The 24,699-nt window shown below is 38.2% G+C and overlaps 1 protein-coding gene across 1 annotated transcript in view; it reads right to left on the bottom strand.

The window, feature by feature from the left end:
• stim1b (stromal interaction molecule 1b) overlaps nucleotides 1-24,699 on the bottom strand; it is a 45,030-nt gene that overhangs the window by 7,223 nt on the left and 13,108 nt on the right. Inside the window, exons 4-11 of the mRNA XM_053648164.1 lie at nucleotides 22,792-22,922; nucleotides 21,233-21,347; nucleotides 19,563-19,674; nucleotides 18,425-18,537; nucleotides 12,648-12,825; nucleotides 6,345-6,522; nucleotides 1,873-2,040; nucleotides 1,338-1,438 (exon numbers count right to left, since the gene is read on the bottom strand). Coding sequence (XP_053504139.1) covers nucleotides 1,338-1,438; nucleotides 1,873-2,040; nucleotides 6,345-6,522; nucleotides 12,648-12,825; nucleotides 18,425-18,537; nucleotides 19,563-19,674; nucleotides 21,233-21,347; nucleotides 22,792-22,922 — 1,096 coding nt within the window. The remainder of the gene's footprint in view (nucleotides 1-1,337; nucleotides 1,439-1,872; nucleotides 2,041-6,344; nucleotides 6,523-12,647; nucleotides 12,826-18,424; nucleotides 18,538-19,562; nucleotides 19,675-21,232; nucleotides 21,348-22,791; nucleotides 22,923-24,699) is intronic.

Here is a 24,699-nt window from a genome sequence, read left to right on the forward strand (position 1 = left end):
CAGAGAAGTTGGCGTGCTTCTGGACAGTGTTGATGTATGGCTTCTGTGTTGCATAGTAAAGCCTTAACTTGCATCTGTGGATGCAGCGGTGAATGGTGTCGACTTACAAAGATTTACCAAAGTATTCCCGAGCCCATGTCAGGATATCCATTACACACTCATGACGGTTTTTAAGACAGTGACGTCTGAGGGATCGGAGTTCACACACATTCAGAAGTGGTTTTCGGCCTTGCCCTTTACTCACTGAGATCTGACCAGATTCCTTGAATCTTATAATTATATTCTGTACTGTAGAAGGTGAAATGCTCAAAATCCTACCGATTTGTCTTTGGGGAATGTTGTTCTCAATGTGTTGGATTATTTGCTGACACATCTGTTGGCAGATTGGCAAGCCTCGACCCATCATTGCTCTTGAAGGACTAGGCCTTTTTTGGAGACTCCTTATATACTATGATTAGACAACTGCCTCACCTGTTTCACATCACCTTCTTATTTCAACTGGTCACATCACTATTAGTCCAAAATTGCCCCTGTCCCAACTTTTTTGGAACGTGTTGCAAGCATCAATTTCAAAATAAACGTTCACCTTCAAAAAAACTATGCAGTTGATTAGGTAAAACATCAAATACCTTGTCTTTATACATTTTTGTTTAAATAAAAGTTAAAGTACATTTACAAATCACTCCTCTTTGTTTTTATTAGGATTTTCCATACTGTTCCAATTTTTTCGGAATTGGGGTTGGATATGCCAAAATGAATCCGTTTGAGATGATGTTGACAACTGCAAAATATGTCTCGTTTATTTTCAGCTTAATCTTGCATTATTAAGATATTAATAATAGTTAATTATATGAATTATTACACAAAAATATTACAAGATGACTATTTAACTACATTTTGAGTGTTTCTACATGACGTTGCAGCGGTCTGGTTGTACGATTTTTTACAAGACTGTAATTATGACATGGCGTGATCACAGCTTAAAACATAGCATAGAAAAATCGTATCTAAAAACAGATATGATCATGACTGGTTCAGTCTGGAGAACAATCAGTACAAAGAGGAGGCGGAGCTCGGAGTGCAAAACTGTTACCGAAAGACAAATTTCAATTCTTAATTACTGTTCAACACTTTTCAAAGTTGAAATACATAACTGAGTCCTGTGAGTCAAACTGCAACTCAGAATCAATTTAAGGGCAGATGTGAGGTTATGTATTTAAGAGTTTCAATAACGAAATAACTGAAAGAATTCAATAACTAAAATGTATTTTGTGAAAAAGAGTAACAATGCTGAGTATGCATAGCTCATATCATGCCCTAATCTATTAATGACTTACTTGGCTGACAAGATTTTGTGATCGACGTCGTCCAGTGAGGAGCTGTGAGCCACGTGAAACGTCCCAAACAATGTGCCTCTCTTCTTCTTTATCTTCTCTGCCTGTCAGAACAAAAGACACACAAATATATGCAAAATTCGTGATTTGTGAAAAATTTGCAAACAATTTCTTCATGATCTTGTGGTTTTGCATGTTTGCCTTGCACCTCCAGGATTGGGGGTTCGAATCCCGGCTCCGCCCTTTGTGGGTGGAGTATGCATGTTCTCACCATGCTTTGGGCATTTCCTCCAGGTACTCTGGTTTCCTCCCCAGTCCAAAGACATGTGTTATAGGCTGACTGGCATTACCAAATTGTCCATAGCCTATGAATGTGTATGATTTTGCCCTGCCATGGGTTGGCACCCTGTCCTGGGTGTCCCACGCCTTGTGCCCTTAGTTCCCTCTGAAAAGCTCATGTGTAGTATAAGTGGTATGGAAAATAAATGGATGGATGGTTTTGTGTATATGAGAAAGAGTGTGTATGTGATGGTCTCACCCCTTCTTTAGCTGATAGAAGCTGTTTCTCAGCACTCTGTTTCTTTACGTTGTAGTATTGCACCTCTACCTCGTGTGTGACCTGCAGCCACTTCTGTAGAGATTCAGGAGGAGACCAGCACCTCCTCGACTCCAACTCCTTCTCTGCCTTCTTCAGAGCTTTGCGCACCTACAACACACACACACACACACACACACACACACACACACACAAGTGAATGCATTAGCACATACTGTAGTATTTGTGTTTTTGCCGAACAGTGTAGGATTGTACTGTATTGTATGTGAAAATATGTGTATACAGTATCTCACAAAAGTGAGTACACCCCTCACATTTTTGTAAATATTTGATTATATCTTTTCATGTGACAACACTGAAGAAATGACACTTTGCTACAATGTAAAGAAGTGAGTGTACAGCTTGTGTAACAGTGTAAATTTGCTGTCCCCTCAAAATAACTCAACACACAGCCATTAATGTCTAAACCGCTGGCAACAAAAGTGAGTACACCCCTAAGTGAAAATGTCTAAATTGGGCCCAATTAGCCATTTTCCCTCCCGGTGTCATGTGACTTGTTAGTGTTACAAGGTCTCAGGTGTGAATGGGGAGCAGGTGTGTTAAATTTGGTGTCATCGCTCTCACACTCCCTCATACTGGTCACTGGAAGTTCAACATGGCACGTCATGGCAAAGAACTCTCTGAGGATCTGAAAAAAAGAATTGTTGCTCTACATAAAGATGGCCTAGGCTATAAGAAGATTTCCAAGACCCTGACACTGAGCTACAGCATGGTGGCCAAGACCATACAGCGGTTTAACAGGACAGGTTCCACTCAGAACAGGCCTCGCCATGGTCGACCAAAGAAGTTGAGTGCGCGTGCTCAGCGTCATATCCAGAGGTTGTCTTTGGGAAATAGACATATCAGTGCTGCCAGCATTGCTGCAGAGGTTGAAGGGGTGGGGGGTCAGCCTCTCAGTGCTCAGACCATACGCCACACACTGCATCAAATTGGTCTGCATGTCTGTCGTCCCAGAAGGAAGCCTCTTCTAAAGATGATGCACAAGAAAGCCTGCAAACAGTTTGCTGAAGACAAGCAGACTAAGGACATGGATTACTGGAACCATGTCCTGTGGCCTGATGAGACCAAGGTAAACTTATTGGTTCAGATGGTGTCAAGCGTGTGTGGTGGCAACCAGGTGAGGAATACAAAGACAAGTGTGTCTTGCCTACAGTCAAGCATGGTGGTGGGAGTGTCATGGTCTGGGGCTGCATGAGTGCTGCTGGCACTGGGGAGCTACAGTTCATTGAGGGAACCATGAATGCCAACATGTACTGTGACATACTGAAGCAGAGCATGATCAGTATGCAGTATTCCAGCATGATAACGACCCCAAACACACCTCCAAGATGACCACTGCCTTGCTAAAGAAGCTGAGGGTGTAGGTGATGGACTGGCCAAGCATGTCTCCAGACCTAAACCCTATTGAGCATCTGTGGGGCATCCTCAAACGGAAGGTGGAGGAGCACAAGGTCTCTAACATCCACCAGCTCCATGATGTCGTCATGGAGGAGTGGAAGAGGACTCCAGTGGCAACCTGTGAAGCTCTGGTGAACTCCATGCCCAAGAGGGTTAAGGCAGTGCTGGAAAATAATGGTGGCCACACAAAATATTGACACTCTGGGCCCAATTTGGACATTTTCACTCAGGGGTGTACTCACTTTTGTTGCCAGCGGTTTAGACATTAATGGCTGTGTGTTGAGTTATTTTGAGGGGACAGCAAATTTACACTGTTATACAAGCTGTACACTCTATATAAAAGTATATAATCAGGTGACCCTGACTTCGCCGCACTCAGGCTTGAGCTGCTGGCTTTACTGAGGAAGGACATCGCCGATATTTTTAAAAAGGAGCTCCAGAAGCTCCAGGAGACTCTCGGGGGTGCGCTGTCTACTATCCAGCTTGACCTGCAAGCCGTGAAAACACAGCTCGCTGGTGATAAAGTTGCTACCGAGGCTACCATATCAACACTGAAAGGTACTGTTGGGGAAATGGAGCACACTCTCTCCGGTTGCACCGATGACATAGCTCATATGAAGACTACTATCGAGTCTCTCACTGCGACCGTGACTCAATTACAGAATAAATATGATGACTTGGAGTCGAGGTCACGGCGCAATAACGTTAGGATAGTCCAGAGAGTTCCAGAGGGCGCTGACACCTGTACAACTGCTGCTGTAGCGGCCTTGTTAAAGGAGGCGTTTGGTCTGGAGAAGGAGCCGGTTTTGGACCGGTCCCACCGGACCCTTCAGCCGAAGCCCAAGCCTGGTGAACGACCACGAGCTATTGTGTGCAGATTCCACTGTCACAGTGACTGTGTTGACATTTTATGGCGTGCGAGAGAGATCCAGTGGATTAAAGTGAGGGATTTGACCATCTCCGTTTTTCCTGACTACACAGCCAAGACAGCCCGGGCCCGGGCCGCATTTAACGAGGTTCGGCATCAACTTCGTGGTATTGAGGGAGCTTGCTATGGAATACTTCACCCAGCTCGGCTTCGCATTACATGTAACGGTGTTCAGAAGGACTTTATTTCAGCGGAGGAAGCAGGAGAATATGTTAAACTCTTGATATCGGGGTGAACTACATCACCTATACAGGAGTTTTTTTCGCTCTTCTTTTATTTTTATTTTTTGCACTCGGCCTTCCAGCTCTACAGAATTCGGATTCTTTTTGAAGATATCGTCGTTGCATTACTCCACCTAGATTTTGTGGACTTACTCCTCTTAAAATTTACTTGTGTATTAATGTGCTTCTCTGTTTTGATGCTCTGACCGCGTTAGAGTTTCTGTTTATTTAATATTATTAGTGTTATCTCCTCGGCTTTACATGCTACACATATTATTTGTTACAAGTCTTTAAAAGGTAAGGACATTATATTTATTATTGTGTGCAGATTGTTTATCAGTCTTGGTAATTTTGTTGGTTAGTCCAGCTTACTCTCCGAGTTGTTTTCACATTGTGGACAACATTCGGGTTTTTGTAGGATACACTGCTGTCTCATTTGTTTATGGAGACTTTGGGTGTCTGGGTGTTTGGAGGATTGTGAGAGTAAGCAGAACATGCCATTGCTTTGAAGGATGTAACGTTATTTAATTGCGAATCTGTTTTTAGAGGATTTAAACCTAACATGGTGAACAAATTATATTATAGAATTCAGGCAATTTTACTGAGGTTATCTCATACAGTGTAGCAAGTAATAATCTGGAAAGACCTTTGTAATATCACAGTCTAAAATTGGATTTAAAGAGAAGCAAATTAGTAAATGAATCACATGTAGATGAATCATATGTAAATGAATCACATGAAAATGAATCTCATGAAAATGAATCACATGTAAATGAATCATACGTAAATTAATCACATGAAAATGTATCATATGAAAATGAATCTCATGAAAATGAATTACATGTAAATGAATCATACGTAAATGAATCACATGAAAATGTATCACTTGAATATGAATCTCATGAAAATGAATCACATGTAAATGAACCATATGAAAATGAATAAATAAATTAAAGACAAAAGTATATACATATATGTATATACACACATATACATACATACATATATATATATATATATATATATATATATATATATATATATATATATATATATAAAAAAGTGAAATGTAGCAACAAACATTAGAAGCAGCACTACACTATATTTTCACATCACATCAACCACAGACTGAAAATCTTGAACAGTTCTTTTATATATCAGTGTTATTGTTGATGTAACCACAGTAATGTTTTTTTTAGATTAGGTTAGATAAGGTGTCACAAACAGAGCTTGGCTAAGTCCAAAATGGCTTCCTATTCCCTATATATGCTCACTACATAGGGAAAAACATAACGAACAGCATGTAAGATTTAACCAAAGATAAAAGTGACTCTTATAAGTGCCTTACAATAAGTGTTATATGATCAGGTTTTTTTTTTTTAATTGGAGAAATAAATGCTTGAAATAAGCAACTTTATACATAACACAAGAGAACTTTTGGTTTGAAGAAAAATAGCTAGAAATGGGCTCAATCATCTTATATCATTAAATGTATTATTGTAATTTCAGAATGAAAAATATTTGATAAACTTGATTATATTCAGAATTTATTAAGAATTTTCATTTGATATTTTGTGCACTTTCAGCACACTTTGTTCGTTATAAACGTTATGTTTATAATTTATTTCCTATTTTGATAAACTTGATTGAAGTTAAATGTCTCAACATTCCACTGATTACTTTTTTTACCAGTGAATAAAGAAAAGCAATGAAAATTCTACCCGTACTTGAAAAATGAAATTCATTCTGACACAGCCCCTCTCTGTATGTGTGTGTGTGTGTGTGTGTGTTTGAGTGTGTGTATGTGTGTGTGTATGTGTGTGTGTATGTGCGTTCGTGCGTGTCACCTGCACCAGTTCCTCCTCGGCATATGTCTGGCGGCTCAGTTCGTTCTGTGTGCCCTCACGCAGCTCTCGGAGTCTCTGAGCCTCATTTTTAGCCTCATTAATCTCATCTCTCAACTTCTGCTCCAGAGTCACTTTCTCCACCTCCACTGACCGGTGCTCGTCCTGTGCTATCTGGAGCCTACATACACACACACAAAGTTTTGGGTTCAGAGTACAAAACATTTTAAAGCTATTTTATACATTTGTGTCTCTATTTGTGGAAGCACTGAAACACTGTGAGGGTGTGAAACACAAACTGGGTGGTGTGATGCATACCTGTGAAATGAAGAATTACTATTAACACCCTAAAGCTGATTATTTTCCAATAACAGCAAGTCCCAAAGTGTTGAATGACACAGTGATTCGCTAACACATTTTTGATGTAGTAAAGAATGACATCATAATTTTTATCCGTTTATAATTACATTTGTGGAACAAACACGAGACAAATTCGTTCTTGTTCTAACAGCTGTAAAAAGTCCTTCCCTCACCAGCCTCTCGTATTTCTCTCTGTTGAACTTAATAAGAAAAAGAAAAGGCAGCTTGCCATGTTACTGAGAAACCGCACACTCCTCCTTCCTGAAGACCTTCCCCTGTTAGAAAATGTAATGTTACAGCTTTACCTTGGACTATTTTACACTTCAGAATCTTGTGTAACTGTACAAGCCCCTGTGAATGAGCTGTTACAATAGAAACTAAAATACTTTATTATAAAACTGTGATTTGATTCTGCAGCCGGAACTACTGCCCGAGCTTTCAATCAGACCAACAGTCAATGTTCATGCTTCATTAAACTATATACAGATATAACTATAAACTGATTTAAAAAAGCATGATGTTTATTTCTTTAATTAATTAAAAAACATAAATTGCTGTGGTATACATTGGGCTGAATTACATCACACTGGCGTCCATTTTCCAACACTGAGTGTTAAAATCATTCTGATGGTATCACATTTGCCCAAAATAGGATTTTTGAATGGTGATGTGTCTTTTAAAATGAGAAAAGCAATTCTTAAGTCTACCAGCAGAGGGAGACTAATGAAGGCTGTAGTAAATGTATTAAACACTTAACATGTTTTGTGTTATGAACACTGCAATATAATCTAATAAACATTCCCCTATCTCTCCTCTTTTCATCTCATGGTTAGGATGTGAAGTAGAGCAGACCGACTCTGCACTTAACAGGTCACATCTTGTTTAGACAGTGTTTCTCTCTCTCTCTCTCTCACACACACACACACACACACACACACACACACACAAACACTCACACACTAGGCTGAGTCAGGCCACATCTGACTGACTGCTTTTGCAAACAGTGTTTTTCTCACTCCTGTTTTCAGCAAGTAATTAATAAATTCAGCATTTTAAGACTAACTGAAACGGTTATGAACATATTTTGCCTTAAGTGAAAAAACGTAATGACTGTGGAAGATGTTTGAGAAACACAGCGAACAGAACAGAGTGTGGGAGTTGTTCTGTTGCCGTCATCTTGCTCGCAGTACCGACGCAGTTGCAGTGTGAACAGGAAGTGAGGTATAAATCAAACTGACGGTTAGGACACTAGACAATGCCAGACATTACACAGAAAACGAAACAGACAGCAGTTCTTATATTTAACCAGAACTAACACAAACTTCACAAAAAAATGATTAGAAATATTGCCTTCAGATCATTATAAATAAATTTTCACATGGCTAGAGTTCTAGTCTCATGTGGATAATGAGTGGGCAGTGAGTGAGTGCAGAGTACTGCTATCTGAATGAAAATGTTCAAAAAGTGATAAACAAACGTTAATCTCCATAGTCACTGACAACTCCATACATTTTATACAATATTCTGCTGCTTTACTAATTACCACTTTTGAATAACATATTTTTTTAATGTTGCTATTTGACAGACATAAGCCCATGTTCCAGCTGATTGGGGCAGTGTGCTCAGCACCCCATTTAGCTCCGTAGGGTTTATCATTGCACCTAGTGATCAAAATGGCAATTGCAATGCTCGCTCTTTGAATGTTTTCAATATTCGCTGTATACTGTGACAACTGCAACACAAACCCCACCGACTGTATCAAACATTCATCCATCCATCTTCCATGCTGCTTATCCTACATGTGGTACAGCATATCCCAGATGATTTTATTCATAATAATTTAATTCATTACTTTAGAACGGTGATTAAACTGACTGGAACTACCTGTGTATTCAACGGTTTGAACACAAACCTTCCGGCCAATCATAATCGAGTATTCAGACAGACCATGCTATAATGTTATAAAATCAGCTGTATTCAAGATGTTTTCATTTTATATCATTTTTATAGTGTTTTTGTTTTAAAGTACCAAATAATTCATTTTAAAAATAAATGAATAAATAAACAATGCCAAAAACTTTATAAATATACAAAACTGTAACTGTTATTCAAATTGAACAACACTGAGTTGGCAGTGAAGTGAGAGGGACAGAGTGCATTCATTCGTTCATTCACAAACCACAAAGCTCTGTCATAGCAGTGTGACAGGGTGAAGGTCAGAGAGGCAGCGAACAGCCAGCGCCGTGTTCCAAGCAGGACTTAGTGTGAAGGACAGAGAGAGACATACCACACTCTGTGATCCAGCTATGAACTACCAATAAAACCGCACTAAACATGGCACACTGCTTCAGGTTAAAGGATAAAAATAAAGATTTGGTGATTTGGGGGCTGCATATTTGCGTTACGTGTTAAAATGTGTGAAGTGGAGCTTGATGTGAATTCCAGATAAGACAAAATACTAATAATAATTAAGAGTGGCAAAGAAAACGTCCCTAAAAAAAGACCCCATAATGTTACAGTTCTAGGAAATTTTGGTTCCAGGAATCAAACAATCAAATCTGTTTTGTTTTTTGTTTGTTTGGTTTTTTGGATGTTAACAGAATATTTTTTCATGATTTGTATAAATGTTCTTACAATGATGCAATAACATATTTAGTTGTAAGAACATGAACAGTTCTATAATTATCTGGTGGAAGTGGAAACATGGTGTGACCACTAGAAACTATTACACCAGGCGTTATTAGAAGATTTCAGAAATGTTAACTTTCTTAGAATCTGTTGAATACTTCTGCGGAATGTTCTGCGACGGGTGTAGAGCCCAACCAACAGAACTGAGACTGATTGTGGCATGGCAGAGATGAGCCTTGTAGGCTGTGAGGTTTAAATTAGAGCATTTCTAGGAAATAGCAGGCTCAAATCACAGATTGTAAAGGACCTGTGACCTGCGCTAAAAGGATTTGTGCTCTATGGCTGAACAGAGCAGCAGTCAAACAGTCAGGACTGTCTGTGCGGCTTCTCTTTTGCCATTTAAGGACTTTTGGAGGAGGCTTACATCACTCAGTCAGTGCGCTGCCTCTATCAGCGATATCAAACTGCCGGGAAATTAACCGTGACTGCAAGGAAACACTGGTGGGAAGAGCAGCACGTCCCCGACAGAACTCACATTCTCGGTTCCAAGAATATATACACTGAATATGAAGAAATACAGTTTACACTCGGATTAAGGCAGAAGGGTGCAGTTTAATGTGATTAGTGAGGAACAGGGGTGTCAGGTCTGCGTGAAATAACTGGCCTTGTCCGATTCTAAAACACAAAAGCTAACCTTTCCAAAACAAAAGAACACTCTCTACCACTGCCTGTACCAAATACACTCACTGACCACTTTATAAGTATCATGTTTACCATGGTTTACTAGGTATTTAGGAAGTTGCCATTCCTAAATACCTAGCCTACCGCTAAGCATGTTTTAGCACCCACAATTCCTTGCGGACTGAGCATGCGCATTTATCTCCATTCTGTGGATTTTCTGACTAAGGTGTTTACATGCAAAACATTTACGATTAAAACAGGTATATTCCAGGGGTGGGAATGAGAATTTGGGGTGTCAGAAAATTGTCTTAATCTGAATCGGGCAATCAGATTGCGGGGTTTACAAGACTCAATGCTAATTAGAATTTTGTTAATTTCAGATTAATATAGGAATATTGATGTGCATGTAAACGTAGTCATTGTTATTAATTAATTAATTACTTACTTACTTACTTACTTACTATCTAATAATGTAGTGTATGCAAAACTTCCAATCCCAGACCCTCAGACAAAAAAATAAATCAACATCCAGTAGCAAATCAAAAGTAGTCCAATTCTATTGAAAAAAATGTGGATTTGGCAACCCTAGTGTGATACCCTGTGTGCAAAGGGGGGGCCTTTAGCGTGTAATGTTGTCAGCAACAGCTGGACACACACACACACACACACACACACACAATGACCCTAAAATGGATTCTGTACACTGGAAACTGAGAGAGCGCGAGTTTCTTGATTGTACTTGTAGATGTTTTCTGAAATACCTCAAGTTAACTATCTGTCTAAAGTTAGCAGGGAAGTTAAATATTGTTCAGAAATCCTGTTAGCTCATACTGCTCAGATTTATCCCCCAGGATCATGGTGTAAAGTAGCATAAACTTGTGGATGTGTTCTCCAAATTGTTAGATAGGTGTGAAGTATGCAACAGGTCTTTGCGTCACACGTATGACACATTCTGAGATGACTGTAAACCTACAAATCACTGATGCTCATACATGCAAGACATTGTGTGCAAACATGCGACTTTATGGGTCCTGGACTGTGGCTTTAAACTTGAAACTGTATATTCAGTAACAAGAACCAGTCCAAACAGGAACCAACTGAAATGAACCAGTTCTGTCTGCAGACTAAATACCATGGAAAATTAATAGTTGTGTAATTGGGTGCATATATGGATATGAGAGCAGCTCTGAGTGGGCATACGTTTACGACCATATATGGAAGTCTGTGTATAGGAATAAGAGAGTCATTGGCATTCCTATACATTTATGACTTTGTTAAGCAGTTAATAATGTGATAAGAGGCTATGACGATTTCCAGGCATAGTTACCTCTTTCACTGCTGCTAAATTTAGTTAAGGTGTTTCAGAAAGCATGAAATTATGCCTGCTTTAGGTTTTAAGGGGATGTCTTTGAGTCTATACAGTGTGTTTATTGGGAAACACTGTGAAATGTAGTGTTTCATCAATACCCGGACACTGCTGAGGTGGATGGTTTTTGCACTCAGAGGTGACAGCCTGTTGATGTCACAGAAGGGGTGGAGCCATCAGGGGGTGCCGCAGTTTAATTCCTGCTTAAATGCTGACGCACTGAGTAAGAATACCACTAACCCCTGAACGCTATTTAGGAGCAAAAAAGTTTAAACTAGACATTTTGGATTTTTAAATACCGGGCAGATGATGTGTGGTTTTGCAACGTAATAGGTGATTTCCATTTACTGCGAACACTCAAAGGAAAGTGCTATCAACCCTCTTCTGCATACTTTGGCAGGATTCTGGACTTGTTATGTTGTATTTTGGCTACTGGAGACCCCCATTGTTCCCTCATGCTGTCTTATGGGGAGGTCTATTAATTGGGTTATTACTGCCATCTGTATCTCATTTCCCTGTATGTATTTAAGTTGCCCTGTTCCTCAGTTTCCTTGTTTGGTGTTTAGTGCTGCTAGGCCAGCCCTTCATGGCTCACTTAAGTATCCCTGTTTTTTTCCATTGCTTGTGGTATTTGTTAAACCTTTTTTGTGCCTTTTCTCTCTTTCCTGAGAATCTTTTTGTTAGATAACGTTTGAGGAGATTTTTGTGTTGTGAACTTCATGTTGGATTATTTCTTTTGATTTACTGATTGAACTGTGTGGACAACCTTTTTTTTCTGGCCTTTTTTATGTTTGCATTTTTGTTTTGCACTTTGGACATTAAATCTGACTCTCACGCCACTGACCCGACTTCGAGTCCTGGCCCTGACATACATGAGCTCATAGATGCCCACAAATGGCTAGTGTCTCTGTGACCAACAGGACAGAGAGTACACTTGTTCCCTCATTAATTCTAACTGGTCACTTAAAGTAGTTAAACCATTTTATATTGGCTTCAACAATATTTACAATTAAAAGGCTAACAGACAAAGGGCTTCAATAATAAAACTAAAATCTGCCCACATTAAATTAAATTATAATTCCAACTAATTCTTGGCAAAACCATAAGCTCTTTAATCCTATATGAATCTTTAGTCTTTTGCTGTGAAGTTACCGTCCTGTTCAAATACTTTGGCATTTCTACTGTAATACTTCGCATTTTTACTGTTTTCCAGGAATCACACTAACATTTATGCAACCAGAAAGAGGCAAAACGTCATTGACGACACTCACTTCTGCTGCAGGTCGAGAAGACTCTGCTCAGCTCTCTGCAGGCCATCCAGGTCTTTCATCATCTTGCTCATATGGTCCCTCGAGTTGCGGTTCTGGATATAGGCAAACCAGCAGCCTGCTACACCAATTATGATGGACACCACTAGTACCAAGTCCTTTAAGTGGCTGTGCCTGCTCGCTGTTAAAAATAGCAAGAATCAACAGATCAGGTGAATGTTTAGTGAGCATCTGGGTTTTTTTTTTAATGATGTGCAGGGTTGTTTTTTTCAACATTTTGCAATGGAACTGATTAAGAAACATGAATCTTAGATTATTAACTGTGTATGTTTCTCAATGGACTGATCACACTGGTTGATTTAATGCTAACTTTGAATGTTAATCATTAGCACAATTTAGTAGGAGTTATCTTGAAGCAATTTACATTTGAACTGAGTATTTGGATTAACAAAAGGTTTCCATGGCGAATTAAAGGGAAGAATGTTTAATGCCAGTGTAATTAGAAAAAGTATCCCTGAAAGCTGTCCCTTTGGCACAGTGCCTGCAATTTTAGTACGAAATTTCTGGAACATTTTACGAAACATGTTTTTTTTTTTTTGTAATTTGGTGTTTCTGGGTCAAATATTTAGTTAAGCGTCAACCAACCATGTCTAATATTTCTAGAGAAAGCATTAAAATTGGCCCCCAAAAGTCTGCATTTTTTTCATGCTAAATTGTAATGGATTAACAGATTTTAAATTGAGCATTATATTCAGTCAACCGAGGCTACGTCTACATTAATCTGGATAAATTTGAAAACGCATCTTTTTCTCTAGATTTTGGCCTTCTGCCTGACAGAAATGACGCAGGCCAAAGGCTTCTTACATTTCATAAGCTGTAAGATTTTATCAGACGTTTCGTTGTGGATGAGCAATTTTTGGAAAATGTTAGAAGATTCCAGTGTACACGGAGAGCATTTTAAAACAAATATGCAGTTTTCAGATCTATCTGGATTAATGTGGTCATAGCCTATGAAATGCCCACAATAATAATGGACCAAATATATTTAGCAACTAAGCTAGCTAACACTAATGCTTTCACTATCATTCAGAAATATCAGGTGGCTAAATTAGCTTCTCAATTAAGTAACTTGGTTAGGTATTACCCAATTTGAAATTGCTTCACAGATTGAGAAACCTCTACATACCCATGTTTGATGAGCACAAACACTTCTGCAGTTTTGCAACAAGTAAAGTTTTAGTACATATACAGTGACTCGTTTTTAGAAGTACATCAACCACTACTATTAAATACATCAAACATGATCATTCATTCTCCCTCAGACTTGAGTTAAACTGCAAGAACCAGAATGTTAGGTTGTGACTCAATAAGGCACTTGTCTCCACATGAAAAAGCTATAAAAAAAAAAAAACCCAAATATTTCCTAATGCTTTTCTAACTGCAAATTAATGGAGAGAGTAAAATACTTGCGTTTAAATGGAAACAGATTTTTTTAAACACAAACATGTGTAGTAATTAGAAAAAGGAGTATGCTTTTTTTATTTGCAGTATTCATGAAGGTACATTTTGTCCCTGGTGGAAGTCTTGCCTGTTCAATCGACAGATTAGCACATGCTATTTCTGTCTGCAGTCCATTTGCACATACAGTGCCCTCCAGTAATATTGGCACCCTTGGTAAATATGAGCAAAGAAGGCTGTGAAAATTTGTCTTTATTGGCCTATGTGTTACCACATATTTATACCCCTGTGAAACAGGAAGTCATACTTGAACAATTTCCTGTTCCTAGTCACACAGGTGTACCAAAAAAAAAAAAATTAAATATCAATGGGAATATATTTCAAATATATTTTTCTCATATGAATTAATAGGGGTCCCAATAATTGTTGCACACACATATTAAACAAAGATATTTGTTTAAACCTGTGCTATGTTTGCAATTGATTGATATCCATGAGAGCAGAGTATTTTTGTGAATGTTTTAACCAAATATCAAAAGGTTAAACAATACACAATTTTTCAGCCTTCTTTGTTCATATTTACCAACGGTGCCAATATTAGTGGAGGGCAGTGTACACAACAAACACAGACCAGAGAGGAGCTTGTTTTTCATCGTCAGATTCATTTTGGAGCTACAATTAATGAACAATCTTGAATGACCTGGCCAGGTATCAGCAGTATATATAACACATGAAGAACCAAACATATTTCTCCATATGTTGACCCCATTTTTATCATAGCTGGAGCACACGTCTTAAAAAGAGTGTAGAACAGTCTTCTTGTACTTACAGGTCGACATTTCAAGCTGAAATGTACTGTGGTGGCATTTATTCTTAATTGGATTCAAGATCATTTGATTTCTAGACTATCTTTGGTAAAACAAGCAAAAAACTTTAGTGTGTGCCAAGAAAAAGAAAAAGAAAATAAAATACTGTTTCACACTACTTTTACAAACTGATTCTGAAAATATTTGACTGTGTGGACTGTGTGTGTGTGCTACTTATGTCCTCCTCTATTTCAGCTACCAATCTAACAGTGTGAGGACGAACATGTTTCCTCTGAGACACGTGAAGATGCTACATCTGTTCAAACTGCTGCTTATACAACATCACAGGATGTGTGATGCAGAATGCGCTTAGAAGAGATGCTAACTACCTTTTTTATATGCATGAGCTCACAGATGCCTGCGATTATCCCTTCGATTGACAACGGAGAGATAATTGGAATCTGTGTTCTTTTGGACACTTGGCCACAGATCGTCATTGTGCCACTGATGAGTCTCAAACTCCTTTAGATCGTTTTGCAGCTCAGGAGACAGATTTATAAGTAATGATGCCTACTTTTTGTAATTTGTAACATAATTTTGGAATATTGGACAGGAGAGCTTGGGTTTTATGAAGGCACTATATAAATCAGTCCTATTATTATTATTATTATTATTATTATTATTTTGCTTAAGGCAAGATTCCATTAACTGTGTCAACCAAAAATGGTAAAACTAGCCAGCAATAGAGATACAGTTGGTAATGTCAGTAATGCATAAATCTTTCTTGGGTTTCATTTTCAATTAAGAGTCCGCTGGTAAAAATAAACATTTCTATTTCAAGCAGATGGATGCTTACTAAGGATAATATTTTTCTAAGCCTCATCCTAAGATAAAAAGGAGTCTTTGAGAAATGGATCTTTAAATATGCAGAGTCAATAAACATCTACTGAGAGAGATGTTTAACTCTAGAGAGAGGCCTACTTTATTATCGTGGGTGAGAGTAGTTGCAAGATAAGATGGCAAACAAAACTGAAATTTTTGCTCATTAACCATGGCCAACCAACTGTCCCAAGTAAAATTTCTATTAATGAAAAATTTATTGTTCGTCATGTCTGCTGATGATGTCACTAACACTGTAGTAATTGTTTCGAAGTAAGAAGTGGAATTTTACGTGGTAAACACAGACTACTGGAGAGATACAAACAATGAAATGTCCCAGTGCGGTATAGGAAATATAAGCACTCTTATAAGCCACTTGTATAATCAAATTAGTGGAAGGGAACTAACTGGTGTATAAATGGTGAATATATAATTGGCCAAAAGAAATGAAAATAAATTGAGTTGAAGGTGGCAGATTGTCACGGAAAACCATAATGAAAGCAGTGGTCGCTCAGTGGATAAAACGGACTACTGATCAGAAGGTCATGAGTTCAAAACCGAGCATGGCCAAGCTGCCACTGCTGGGCCCTTGAGCAAGGCCCTTAACCCTCAACTGCTCAGTTGTATAAATGAGATAAATGTAAGTTGCTCTGGATAAAGGTGTCTGCCAAATGCCATAACTGTAAATGTAGTTTCTCATACAAGTTACTGTCTCCTAACACTTTATTTTGCTTTAAAACAATACACTGTTCACCTTCTGTGGTTTGACAAGAATGCACATTGTAGCAGTACTGTATTGTAACGCAATTCAATTTGAAGTTATAGGCTCTATAATATCCAAATGCACTCACATGTGAAACCTTTTAAGTAAGTAATTATCAAGTGCATCTTAAAAGAATGTGGCAGCACTAGTCTATAACCATTCAATGACCATCCCTCTCTCTATCTGTCTCTCTCCCTCCATCCCTCTCTCAGTATGTTTAGCCAGCTGTGCATGTCACAGTGAAACAAGTGTTTGTAATAAAGTATATCCTTCCAAGCCCGACTTTTTCCCTCCACAGCGCCTGGCTATTTTCAAACACAGACTGAAAATATTCTCTTACGTGTAAAAACAATCCCGAGCGTGTTTTGCCTTAATACAGAAATACAATCTGGATGTGCCTGATTTAAACTGTAAACTTATTCTCGACAATCCACAGGACCAACAAAAATTCTTTCTACATTGCTGTCTAATCCATTACACTTTACCAGTTCCATGATAGGCTACTATAGATTACAGGTCTCCCAAGACATTATATAATAATCAGAATAATCTCAAATACGACACTGTAACTAACTTGTAATAATCAACAAACTGGTTTTATGTATGGGAATTTGCCTGTAACAAAATCAATTTGTCCATTTGCTAGCTAACTGGACACTCAAATTGATTTTGTAACAGGATAATTCACATAAAGTTGGGTTTATTATTATAGCTAGGCTACAAATACCAGGCTGTAAAGTTGAGTTAAATTATTTGCTAGCTAGCTACCTTAGCAAGGAAGCCAGCTTGTTCGCTATTTCCTGGCACCAAAAGTTGTCTTCTGTCTTTCATCCAGTCCATGTGATTAAGCTAAGGTTAATGCTAGAAAAGAGCTGGAGTATGAACGATGAAAATGGTGAGAAAACTTTTGTTTTATAGCTAACAAACTATATGACACACTAGATACACTTTATGGCCAAAAGTTGACCATTAAAACCATATGTGCTTTTTGAACATCCCATTCCAGATTTAGTCCCCTTCACTCCACTTTTCTGGGCATTCTTTCCACTAGATTTTAAAACACTGCTTTGGGGATTTGCATTAGTGAGGTCAGGGACCCGATGTTGGGTGAGGAGGCCTGGGACGCAGTCAGCATTTCTGTTCTTGCTAAAGGTGTTCAGTGGGGTTGAGGTCAGGGCTCTGGGCAGGCCACTCAAGTTCTTCCACTCCTTAGCAAATCATGTGTTCATGGAGCTCGATTTTGTGCACAGGGGCACTGTCGTGCTGGAACAGGTTTGGGCCCCATAGGTTCAATGAAGATAAATTATAATGCTACAGTGTTCAAAGGCATCCTATATAATGGTGTGCCTCCAACTTTGTGGCAACAGTTTGGTGCGTGTGAATGACATGGTGTTAACGTGAAAATGATGTTTCAGTGTAACGTGTTAGTCAATGTTAATTTAGCGAAGATGCAGATGATCTCCAACGTACACCTGAAAAGCGTAGAAAATAGACACTTCTATTTTACTATGGTATTGGCATAGACTTTTAAAGGTTTTTATGTTGTGATTTGGCACTGCTTTTTTCATTTGTGTGATAACTGCTGCAATAATAGTGCAAATTTATTTGCACTGGAAAAGCCTGTTATGTAAGTGCTGAACTAGCAGTAATGTATCTTCCAATACCTTTCAATTACTGCTACATTAAAACACCTACCATAAACACAAAATTGAGCAGATGACAATCAGGCTAATGCAAAAATTACAGCATACATGTGCTCATCATGTAGAATGAACTCATCCACTTACTGACTATTTAATTTTTTTTTTCTACCTGAGATGTTTAAGTTAGAGTTTCGCTGTCTGCACATCTTAAAACCACGCTGGGATGCTTACTCTGTGGGCCGAACAGAACTGTGTCCAGAGCTTTAAGCTGCAGTTTCTGAGCATGACTGCGGTCCAGGATCTTCAACACGAACAGCGTCATTGTGGCATTTTTCACCGCCAGCCTAATGGTGAGACGTGAGACACACTGTACTGTTTATGAAGCAATTTCAAATGCAAAAAATCTAATGCAAATACAATAAAGCAATATGTCTAACATGAATGATTAGGTTTAGATTAGTCCTGGGGAATTCATGCAGAATAAATGAGCCATTCCTAACTCAAGGGTCAATAAATCACCAGTTCCAGTTCGTGGGACAAGCAGATTTCATGTCTGAACTATTAGGTTTTTTAAAATATTTATAGCTGCGCAAAGAATCAGTAGATTCAACATCTAGAAATATCTATTCCCTACTGATGCATCTTGAAGTGTAACTATAGTACACAGTACTCATTTTGAAACCAAGTCCTTTGCTGCACTGTACAGCATGGGTGGAAAAATCTTTGCATATCAATCATCATGCCCAGCTGACAGACAATTTTTTCTTAATCAGGAACAAGCAGGTATATGGAAACACTGATGAATCAGAGCAAAACAAAGTATAGCACAAAGTCATCATGTAACTCTCCTGCTAGCATAATGCGCACAATACCTCGTGGTTAAACATATACGCTATAGAGAAAATTAAGATGCTATCCAGACTCAAACAATATATTTTATGGTTAATGTGAGAAGAGAACCCTTCAAAACCCATAGTCAAAACTTTGGGCAACAACTTGCTGACATTTTGACGAGGACAGTATTTCAGAAACTTTGTTTGAAGAGCTGTGCTCTTCCCCAGAGTTCAATTCCCTTAGTCTGTATAACTAGCGTAAAAGCTCAGCATACATTATTAAATTAGATCAGCTACTGGTATTTAGTTCAGTCAGTTTCAAGGTAACCAAAACATTGGACTGTGCGAGTAGACCTGGAGCTTTCACTTACCCATTGGACTAGCTAATGAATTTATGGTTTGTCCATCAATCTAAGTCGTGCTGATTTTATTTTGATCAAATCCCTTCAGGAATAGAACCTACAGAGCAACTATGAGGCTTATATATTGATGGCAATAAATGTAAAAGTGTGCAAGACTGTATAACTTTGTTTTACCTGGGCAAGGCTTGGCCATTGATCTCATTCTTCCTGAAGGAGTCAACATATTGCGGCAGTTCCACATAGTTAATGAGCCACTCTACCACTTCCTCCACCGTCCATTTATATGCTGAAAAAGATATATAACGTGATAAATTCACCTCTCTAATTTCACTGTTGTCAATAGGTCAACATTACAATGACAGATTGTAGGGAAAAAAACAATATTTTACACAATTTTTCAGTTAACCTAAGTACAGTCAATCAACCAAGACTTGTAAGTGTCTGAAGTTTGCTTTTTTTTTTTTTAGTTTTGCTCTAAAGCAAAAAGTACACAGCTCATAAGTTAGGAAAGCTAATAGCCTTCATGCAAACTGCATGTCTAAATCATCACACACTTACTCTAAACCATGTTGAGTTGTTTAGAATGTTAAACAGCCTTACTCATGTGCAGTCTGACATTGCTTAAATCTGTTATTTATAAAAAAATTTAAAAGGACAAAAAGGCATCACAAAGCTAATTAAAAAAATTTAAAAAAAGACACCGCAGCTGCCATCTGGAATCACCCAGAATCACTTTCTTCCTTGCTTGATGTCAGATAGGATATCATTTAGTTTCACTGACATGCCCCATTGGCCATGGAGCATCTGATTGGTTTAGTTTTTGCACCCTTTTCTGTCCACAAGCTTCAGGATCCTTGGGGTTGAAATCTGACTGGCTCTCTGTACTTCCATGGTAGGAAAACAAACTTCTTTTTTTTTTCTTTCAAAAACACTGTTATGCAATCAGCTTTCTATAGGAAAATGTAGTCACAAGACTAAATAAAAAGAATAATATCTTTTAAAATAATTAAAGAGTTTTAAGCAGCTGATGGTGAGTAAATGAATTAATCGTCACTGTTTGACAAGACAAAAAGAAAGGGTCTGTAGATGGTCATCTGTCATGTCAATCAAATGGCCTCTTCTGTGAATAGAAGTGGTTCTTGGCCACATTTATTGACAAAACCTACCAGACCGTCTAATGAATGCTAGAGACGTGTAAGGCTTGCCTGCCGAGTGACCATGAAACTCAAGGAGGAGGTGGAGCTAAAAGTATGAAGGCAGAATTGTAAGTTGCAATAGATTCGGATAAAAAATATATATATTTCCAGTGAGGGTGACGATGCAGACTTTAGACACTAAACATGTCCTGGCTGATCAGATGTTCTTTTCTATATTATCTTAAACATAAACATGCCCTATTGTTTGACACACTATGTTTAATGGAAAAAATTTGTTTCTCTGTGTCCCAGTGGGAAAGACTTCACATCGTAAACTGTGCATCGTAGACTTCCGGTTCAGACTTTGAGCCACGTAACACAGAGGCATATCTCTGTAAGCAAACAGGCCAGAGGGATTAGAATCTGTCAGCATGCTGTAATTCTCCATTGACTCCATCATCAAAGACTACAAATGGCACACTGGGTCAGAGCCAATTACGTCATTTCATTCATAGCAGAGGTTAACAAAGGGCAGCTAGCATGATGAGCATGGCCCAAACACTGTGCATGTATGTTGAGAAGTGCCACTTGGCGTGGTGTGAAGGCTGCTTTAGAGTAGTGTACAAAGGCCTTGCAGCTACTACGTGTGTGTGTGTGTGTGTGTGTGTGTGTGTGTGTGTGTGTGTGTGTACGAGTATATGTGCTGACCGTCAGAGGCCCTCCAGGTGTTCCACATGTCCTCCACAGTGATCAGCAGGTCAGCTCCATGGAAAGTCTTGTGTTTCGCCTTGGGATCGTTATACTTTAGATCCTCTCGGAGAAACTGTAAGAGCGAACAAAGATGAATCTCAAGACAGTAAGGAATAAAACTCTTCAGGTCATGCTGTTCTGAAAACACTCCCATCAGAGAAAACTTGCTGACTGTTCAAAGATTCATCCGTTCATTAAGTTACTGAAATTATACTATGCATTTATACTGCGTCCATCTCCAAGTGTTATGTTCAACTTGTCAACTTGTGGGAAAAACTGTAATGTCTAATGGAACCTGTTAAACATTGATCAATACAATTACCACACACTATTCCAGCTGAACTGTTATGTAGAGAAAAAGGGTAATGCGTTTACATCATTCAGTTTTTCCCCTGGCCATATCCTTGTATAAGAACATGTTTTTTTTATGGTATGTGTGGGTTTCCCAACAAAAGAGAATGTCCTTCTATATTGCTGGATGTTTATATTAGTACCCCTGTGCTGTATGATGACTGAAACATTATGTTAAGAACAGGGAAATATATTAGTGCTATGACTCATACTGATGATTACATGGAAAAACAGAGCTGTTGGATATCCATAACCTTGAGTAGACTGTGGTCAGTCAATGATTAGGGCGTTTACTCAACAGGCAGTATACAGAGAGCTGCAGCTGAGGCGTTCTCAGGACACGTAGTTTGGTTGATATAAGTGACACAGCATTTAAAGGCTCATGATGCTGGACTAAAGCTGTAATTTGTCTTTAGTATAAACCTAGGCTGTGTTTACAGCCATCAAAAACAAACCTTTTGCCATTGATTTGAATAAAAAAGCCAGCAGGAATGAGCAGGGACCATGCAATACCCAGTGGGCAGTTCTTATAAGGTTACATAGAACACTACAGGTTCGCTAGACGTTCAAGTTTCGTGACAACTGGCCAATGTGGATCCTGTGAAATGCCAGTTGCACTCTGACTGGCCAATGGTTGCCATGATTTTCAATTAAGCTATCCACAGGTATCTAATTACAGACTATAGATATGGCTTTAAGAATTTAAAAACAATTGGACAGATTAAAGGAAAAAAACTAGCAAGGTGATGGGCCATCAAGAGCCACCAAACCAGATTCAATTGGTCTCTGGAACTGTACTGGTGGGATGAACTTCATTCTCAGGAGACTTAGTTCTTAGCTTTTTGAATAATAGAACACTGATGAAAAAGGCACTGGCTAGCATGCCATGTTGCCTCAACACAGACAGAAGATGACCCTTTCCTCTGCAGAGGACACTGAGTACAGACTGTAAAGTACAACCCCAATTCCAAAAAAGTTGGGACGCTGTGTTAAATGTAAATAAAAACAGAATGCAATGATTTACAAATCTCATAAACCCATGTTATTCAAAATAGAACATAGAAAATTTATCAAATGTTTCAACTGAATAAATGTACCATACCACCACCTCAAGGTTAAAAACCTATGACAACCAGCTGAAATTCCTCAAACTCCTCAGTCCTCACCCCATCTGTCTCTGTCACATCCACGCTGCCGTCCGCATCATCGTCCATATCTTTGTGGATGCTCCTGATGGCCTCGAAACTCAGCACAGCGTTCTCATCCTGACAAAGGACCTTATCAACCGCACACAGCTCTGCAGGAGAAGGAAGGAAGGAAGAGAGAGAGAAAGAGACAAAAAAGACAGAAAGAGAACAGAGATATGAAAAATTATAAACATGAATTAAATGAAATAAATCCTGTCAAGGTAATTTATGTTAGCGAGCTAGCTAGCATTTTTCTGTGAGGATTATAAACCTTTATGAATACATCATAAAAATCCTCCTGGAAATCATATCTTGTTGGGTTTTGAACTCTTAGACCCAACCTATATGCAATATAGAATTGTAACTCAATGACTCTGTATCAACTCTGTATCAATATTCAGATTTAAACCCTGAAGTGGGTGTGGCCTAAACCTTTATATACATATATATATATATACACACACACACACACACACACACACATATATATATATATATATATATATATATATATATATATATATATATATATATATATATGTATATATGTGTATATATATACACATATATATATACACACATATACATATACATATATATACACATATATATATATATATATATATATATATATATATATATATATATATATATATATATATATATATATATATATACACATACACACACACACACACACACACACACAACTATGTCCTGCTAACACTGGGACAAATCATAGATGCAGAAAAGCCATCAGAGTTCCTCAACCTCAGCTACTTCACTCCAGTTCATAAGTGGTCTCAACTAGAGATGTGTGTGGGACTGTTTTTTTGTTTGTTTGTTTTTTTATTCTGCTCACAGAGTTATTATTTTCTAATGAATTTAGTTGGTTCTATGTATACAGTAAATACAGCATGTCCGAGAAGTTAGGAATAGGAATAAGTTGAGCAAATATATTGATCCGAATATGTTAAGCAAAACCTACAAAAACATGATACAGCAGCTGGGAAAGTGCATACAGCATAAGGGTGAACATTTTGAGCATATGCTGTAAATTATAAATACTAAATTGAGTATATGTAGTTTTATTCTCATTGGTTCCTGACTTTTCAGACACCATGTATAAGCAAACTAGCAGCTTAATTTAAGCTGAATGAATAAACACTGGTTAATGAATGTGCTCTTTCTTTGACTCTGTCACTCTCGCCCACATGAAAGTAACAACCCCTGCTCATATTACTTTTTTGTCCCATGAGATCTCAGTCACAAGGCACACCTCAGGTCTTTCCAGCAATCTTTCTAAAAAAAAAAGAAGAAGAAGAAGAAGAAGAAGAAGAAGAAGAAATAGAAATATGTTTTATTTGTTTAGACCATGTTACAGTGTGTCCATTCAGACATTCAATAATGTCCATTCAATAATGTATGCATATTCGGTTTCGTCCTTACTGAACTAGCATGAGGATACACTCACATGAGGATACAAGCACTCTGTAATCTTCATCAAAAATATACACTCATCATCCACTTTAATAGGAACACCTTTACACTTGCTCATTTATGCAGTTATCCAATCAGCCAATCATGTGGCAGCAGCACAATAAATAAAATCGGGCAGATGCGGGTCAAGAGCTTCAGTTAAAGTTCACATCAAACATCAGAATGGGGAAACCGTGTGAGCTCTATGACTTTAACCGTGGCATGGTTGCTGGTGCTAGAAACTCCTGATCTACACAGAATGGTGTGAAAATAATTTTATGCAATGTGCTGCTGCCACATGATTGACTGATTGGATAACTGCATAAATAAGCAGGTGTACAGGTGTTCCTATTAAAGTGGATGGTGAGTGTATCTTTTTCATGAAGATTACAGAGCACTTCTGTAAGT

The sequence above is a fragment of the Ictalurus furcatus genome, chromosome 18, assembly GCF_023375685.1.
Source record: "Ictalurus furcatus strain D&B chromosome 18, Billie_1.0, whole genome shotgun sequence".
NCBI lineage: Eukaryota > Metazoa > Chordata > Actinopteri > Siluriformes > Ictaluridae > Ictalurus > Ictalurus furcatus.